Source organism: Lygodium microphyllum, chromosome 9 (genome assembly GCF_053477565.2).
Source record: "Lygodium microphyllum isolate KBCC chromosome 9, Lygodium_microphyllum_v1.1.10, whole genome shotgun sequence".
Lineage (NCBI taxonomy): Eukaryota > Viridiplantae > Streptophyta > Polypodiopsida > Schizaeales > Lygodiaceae > Lygodium > Lygodium microphyllum.
In genome coordinates, this window is record NC_141143.1 from 68,830,522 (window position 1) to 68,837,493 (window position 6,972).

At 39.8% G+C, this 6,972-nt stretch overlaps 1 protein-coding gene across 1 annotated transcript; it reads right to left on the reverse strand.

Moving 5' to 3' along the window:
- Positions 1–278: 278 nt before the first annotated feature.
- Positions 279–3,535, reverse strand: LOC148031146 (uncharacterized). Its single transcript, XM_087684684.1, has one exon. It carries the CDS (start codon positions 2,715–2,717, stop codon positions 351–353), a length of 2,367 nt encoding a protein of 788 aa, XP_087540810.1. The 5' UTR covers positions 2,718–3,535; the 3' UTR covers positions 279–350.
- Positions 3,536–6,972: the final 3,437 nt, after the last annotated feature.

Genomic DNA, 6,972 nt, shown 5'->3' on the forward strand with positions numbered 1-6,972 from the left:
GATGATTGAGGGCTTATTTGTCAGCTGGCAAAACTTGCCCATTGGCCGATTTAATCGAGTGCACTTGCGTAACCAACATTAGATGTTAATGTTTAACCTTATGATGCAGCACAATTAGACTGGTGTAGACAGCTTTTGTGGTTGTTTTACCTTTTCGTTATAACAGGCAATCATGGATGCAAATTAAGCCAAATCAGATTTTCACTATAGGCCATCACGGATCAAAGTTTAATTCAGAGGATGTGAAATAGATCAGATGGCACTCAATGAAACTGACACAAGTACTAAATACATTAAATTCATCCTGGATTAGATGGATCATGAATTGGCGCTTGGGTACATTAATGAACCTATACATGAGTGTTGCAGTGCTCGCCAGCTGTGATACCTGGAAGTTTGGGCTTGAGATATACAGTGCTGTGTACAACCCCTTGTCTTAGGGCAAAGCCAGGGAACGCAGAGAACTGCACAATCCCATAAAAGCTTGGGCTATTTTGGATGCTGTCCGTTGTGGGCACTTGATCAATGAGTGGGCTCATATAGTTCAGGTCTAACTGAGCTTTGGGTTTGACAAAAAACACAGCTGCTGGCTTCTCAAATGCAAAAGCAAGCTTGTGAGCCATCCACACATACTTTAGGCACAGCAAGAATGCTTGCAGCAGCTTGCCAGGCCACCTGCTTATCCACCCTATCCTTCTCTTCATGGCCTCAAGCTTTCTGTGGCAGAACGTCTCAAAATCTGCATTGAATTCCATCAGCTGTTCACCTGCACAATTATGCAGGGACTCTAGCACATAGTAGTCCTTGAGAAATGCAAATTGTCGATGCAACCCGTAGCATATGGTGGTCGGCTCGCCGCCATATGACTGTGACTCAAAATTCTTGAATATTGTCTCACTAATGCATGCTTGGAGACCATATCTGAAGTGATCGGGTGAAGCAAATCTTATGTTGGGCATTGACGGATGTAGCATCCCTGCAATCACTGCAAATTTTGGAGGCCTATTGCCAGACCCTCTAAATAGCATCTTCTTCTTGGCCTTAATCAAGCAGCTTGTAAAGCTTTGCAAGGACATCTCAGTCTTCTCAATGACTGAAGAAAAATGGGTGATGGACAAAGCATTAGAGAGATTAACAAAACTATCAATTAGAGGGCTATTAGTAGCTGATCCATAGGTATTCAGATCAAAGAAGCTAGGTTCCATAGAAAGAGGATCAGAAGTGTCCTTTTGAGTATCATATAGTTTATACAAAGAACTAGACTTGACCTCATAGCAGAGTGGTTTCTCTTTCTCAGTGGTGCAAGCTGAAAGCTTGTTGGATTGATCAGAGAAATTTGTTTCATCATTCGTAGCTTTTGCCAAATTGCTCACATGGTTTGATTGTTGCACTGTACTGGCAGAATCAAAAAGCTTACAAGATGTAGTGAATTCATCTGAGCTGACCAGTAGACCCTCACATGTACACTCTTCTTCCAAACAGAAGGAACATAAGTTCACCCTGGCCAGCTCATCCTGATGATCAGCAGCTTTAAATATATCGAGCTCTCTAGCAAAATGGTGTGAGCTTTCATCAACCTGGAAGGTTAATATGGATCCAGGTGATTCAGGAGCCAGCTTTAATTCATTCTTTGCTTGTTCTTGTTCCAACTGTACCTGATCGTTCTCTTGTTCAGACCGTACCTGACCGTTTACCGCAGAATCGAAATCCTCTGTGGCCTGTTGAAATCTATCCCGTTGCTTCTTTTTGGAAATTCCAAGCCTCTTGAATTCTCTATCCACTGCACTGTACAAGTTTCTTGTTCTAGGAGAGGTGCTTCTCTTCCTAGTACTCTTTGGGTAATTTGGGCCTTCTCTGCAGGTGGAGGTCTTAAGGCTTCTTTGCTCATCAAGATTCTCCATCGCCAATTTTTCTACACTGCTGGGTCCATGTATGGGTGATTGTTGATTAGACTTAATGTTGCCTTTTTCTGGATGAACTGTCATGCATGACAGCACGGTTCCCATCGGAATGGAGTCGGTCTCACCGTCTGGATTCTCCCCTGCACTGCATAAAGATGCATCCTCCAGTACAACATGATGATCATGAGCATGAATATTGTGCTGTGAAACATCATCCTGGCTGATGGACTGATCATTGATATTACTGAAATATTGGGATCCAGCCATTATTATATTGGACTGATCAATGATGACAGCAGGGATGTCAAGAGGGTACAAGCTCTTAGCCACATGTGATTGAAGAGGGGAAGCTTTTCTCTGAGTACTGCGGAGGGGGGAAGGGGACCTGATCAAGCCAGGAAAGGCATTGATCTTTCTAGAGCTAGAAGTACGTCCACCATTGAATTTGTCCATCTTCCTGTTGGAGGCAGAAAGGACTCCATAGTCCTGTGGCAACGACTTGAAGAGGGGCCAGATTTGGCTGAGTTTGCATTTGGTTTTGGAGTGATTGGGATTGGAAGCTGGAGACAGAATCTGATTGATGTTGTTATGATTGGCGGCAGCTTGTGGGGTTGCTGTTGTTGCAGTGGTGGAATGGGACTTGAAGGAGCAGCCACTCAGGCAGCCGGTAGTGTCTGCGACAACTTGGACTTGGGCAAGCCTCTGCAAGCGATGGAGATGTTGATGATCATCTGCATCTGGATGGATCAGTTTCCTCTTGTGAACACGATGTTGTGGACTGCTGGGCACATGCTGATGATCATGTTGCAGCTCCATGGTAGAGAGAGAGAGAGAGAGAGAGAGAGAGAGAGAGAGAGAGAGAAGAGAGAGAGAATCAGAGTGGTCTCGTGCTCAATGATGAGGTGCTGGAATCTCTAGATGCAGATATATATTGAGTAGAGAAGTGGCAGTCACACGTGCATGATGAGCAGGGCAGCATAAATGCAGGATTCTTCTGATTTGTGTATATGGATCATGAGTGTTTGACATGCATGACGAGGGAAAATTTGTAGAAAGGGTGGTGATACTGAGTGAATTGGCGATCACTGATAAAGCTTAGAAATTAAGGGGGGACAAGATTCGGCATCATCAGTGTTGTGGATAGGTGTAAGAGAGAGAGAGAGAGAGAGAGAGAGAGAGAGAGAGAGAGAGAGTGTGTGTGTGTGTGTGTGTGTGTGTGTGAGTTTCTGTGTTTGGGGGGGGCGGCTCTTGGAAGTGAGATATTTGGACGTGCAGCTGCAGGCGCTATTGTAAGTATGTAACCTACTAACCTGTCATTCAGGCTCCTGCGCTAATTTGTTGCACAAACTCAAAGGAGAGCCCCGCCAAAGCAATCAAAATCAGAACAAGCATAATTTAAAGAGAGAGGAACAAATACCAATCAGGAGAGACGAAAGGATTAAACAATTTAAGGAAGACGAACGACCATGGACGACGATGATGGATCATGGACGGCTCTCGCTCTCTCTCTCTCTCTCTCTCTCTCTCTCTCTCTCTCTCTCTCTCGCTCTATAATAGAGTTTGCATGGTAGTGCGTGCGCTCTCTCTCTCTCTCTCTCTCTCTCTCTCATTCATACAGTCTGGCATTGACTCCGCGCATACATGAGTAGTTGAGAGGAGCGCATTTTGTCCCTTAATCAGCTCCTAAATCATCTAACAACAACAATAGTAAGTTGTAACCACTTTTTAAAAATCTAGCCCAGCTACATTACCAATCCCAACCATCTCCCCACGTCACCCACCCCCTCCCATATGATCTCTCTCTCCAGGTTATCCCCCCCCCCCCCCCCCCCGCCCTTTTACCCATCGCTTTTACACATGCTTGCCCCCGCCCCAGGAGACACTTTCCCCAATCCTTTCTCCACTTTTAGGAGTCGAAGCCCATCTCACCAAGGTACTACTTAGGGTTAAATGCAAATATCAAATGGTTGTGCTTGCACCAACATCACAATAATAGCAAAGGTCATGAGAATATTTGATAATAGCCCAATCCTTAGCTACAAGATTTTTACCAAGAGAAGGATTTCGTTAACTTTGATTAGTTTTTTCTCTATCTATAGTGAACCTCTATTGCACAAGGGCCAACTGAATGACAATGCAGTGACCACTCCCCTTACCTCTTTCTATGCAACAATGTTCTCTAATCCAACACCCCTCCCCCCACCCAAAACCACCCCCAGCCCTTTCCTCAACATACCTGTCAATGCAAACTGAAAGAGCCAACACCATCCCACCCAAGCATGGCTTAGCAATCAAAAGGATGTTGGGATTCTAGTTTATTCAAAATCATACACAATACTCAAGTTTTTATGGGTTTCTTGAATCCACACATTTCTATCGTCCCTATTAGTTTACCTAATGGGGCAAGTAATCTGGAGTAGAAGAGTTTACAGGACCTCATCACTCCTTGTGTGACACAACTATAAACATAGCCATTAAATACTACATCATTTAAGCAAGCAACATTTTATCAAATTGTGACACTCTAATTTCCTCCCAATTTGTTCAAAGTAGTCTAATTCTAAGCTTGCATAGAATTAGAAAGTACCTGATTTTGCCTCTAACATAACTCTATTATATTAGTATGAAATTCACATAGATGGAATTATTATGAGTAGTTCTTTCCCAATCCACCTAAAATTTTAATGTAAGGTACTTTTTTTAGTATCTTTCTCTCCTTACAAATGTTGAGTCACTAGGTCATTTTCAAGGCCATTCAAAGAGCCTTTTAAAGGAGAGAAAAAATAAATTGCAATCAATGATGGCCAAGCAAACATAATGTTTAAAAATAGCTTTAATTCATGCAAATATCCAAAAAATAGTCAAGCACACATTTAATGAGGGGATGTTTTATTTTTCAAACTACCAAGTACATATTCAAAGTAAGCATATGTTTCAAATGAGTTTGACTGCTTTATTGGACATGAATTACTCTATCAATGCACATAAAATAACTAAAATTTCTGAATACTAGAGCCCATGTATTTCTTTTGTTGGCATTTTGGCATAGATTTGATGTTTATGGCATCCTCATTGCATTTAGAACAATGAAAACTCATCTAAAATGACTTGCAAATTACTTAAGTCAGACATTCCAAACTCCTCTAAACAGCGTACAAATCACTTAAATTAGACATAAACAAGCTTGTGCTATTTGGTGCAAAATCCATATAAGGACTCTATGCATACCAAATGGCACAAGCCACTTTTTGTGTTTATTTTGGGTATGTTTATTCAAAAGTTGTTTTGGGGGTTTTGATTATTGTGGATGCAACAATTATGTCGTAAACACCAACCTCTACACTAAAATACTGAAAGCCAAGAGTAAATTGTTATATAACTAACATCAAATTTTTCAAGAAGGTGCCATATGATGGTCTCAATGTCATTTGTAATTTGAGCAAGCTGAGTTGAGCATGTAGCTAGTGCACATGTTTCAATTCCTATTAGATCCACTTTTTCGAGCTGACAATATTTGTTTTGTCAAGTGCACCCTTAATGAGGGTATCTTTGAACATTGTTCTAGAGCTAGACAAAATATGAATTTGTGAATCCTTACAAGGCCCTACAAATGACTTTGAAGGTTTCCTAATGAACTTTGGCCCATGTGTGCCAACCCTTTGAAAATTGCTAACCACAACATTCTTGCAACCTTCCATTTCCAATAAATAGTCCTTGCTTAAGAGGCCTACCAAATAGAGAATTACTTTTCTTGTTGATCATTGATGAAGCTAGAAAACTCCTATCCTTTAATGCACCAACTAAAATCTTTGAAAAGTGAGATATACATTTTGTTAATACCATAACAAACACAAGCAAGTATCCCTTGCTTGCTCCAACAAAAAAAATGTAAATATAAATGTGCTTCTAGATGCTATTGTAGACATGGTACCCAAAATGAGCTCCAGTTCCCCTGTTGCCCATCTATACTATAGGCTTGTGCAAATAACTAAGAAGTAAGGACAATGCCAAGAGAAAGAACTTGAAATCTTTTGGCAAAATGAAGGTACAAGGAAGTTTGCTATAAGTAGATGTATTTTTGTAGGTGAAAATTTATACGATGGTAAATTAAAACCAATAGTATCCTCATACAAGTTCCATAAGCATTACTTATGTAAATAACATTGGTGCTAGAATGCAAGACCCAATACGGCTTCATATTCTTCTTGTTAGTTATGGAAGTCCTAAAAAGTCTACATATTAGCTCCCAATATGTTGGCTTTTGGGCCACAAGTCAAAAAGATTATATTCAAATGCATTTTTATTTATACATGTGTCTCAAGTTAGCTTTTTGTGTGGCACTTCTTTTGAGTCCTTTTACGTGTGAGAAATCTTAAAGTCGTTGAGATTTCAACTTTAATTTGACCTTGTATATTGTGATCAAATTGTTAAATGTTTTGCTTGAACTACTCTAAATATTCCCTTGTCATTCCATTCAACATAAAATGCATATTTTGACAATATATCAACTACAATCTATGGTTAGTTTTGAATTTAAAGTGTTAGGATTTGGACAAAACCATGCATGGTATGACATAATAATATAAGAAGCTAGTAAGCTACTCTATGTGAGAATAATGACTAGAAGAGTCAACTTATGCATGTAAGTTTAAACCAAAGGGAAGGATTGGAAATGGATATACCATGTCTCAAAACATAAACTAAAGAATTAACAATATCATGAACAAGAGCTTAGATTCTTTAAATATAATTGTAACAATTTAATATCAACAAATAAAAGGAAAACCAAAAGGAAGAAAAAATATTATGCATTATATGAAAAAGGATTGAATAAGAAGTCAAAATAATTCCATTAATGTAGGGGCACTATGGTTAGGACCTGGAAGATCCACAATGGTATTGATGCTTAATGTGCTAACAAAACACTTGAGGAAGACTTCGCAAAAGTCACAAAAGTAAGGTGCAACAATATTACAAATGTTGATATATACCCTAGAATCAATTATCACTATCTTGTAGCATATTAGTGACTAATCACTATTAACCTTAATGATTTCATCCAAATAAAAGA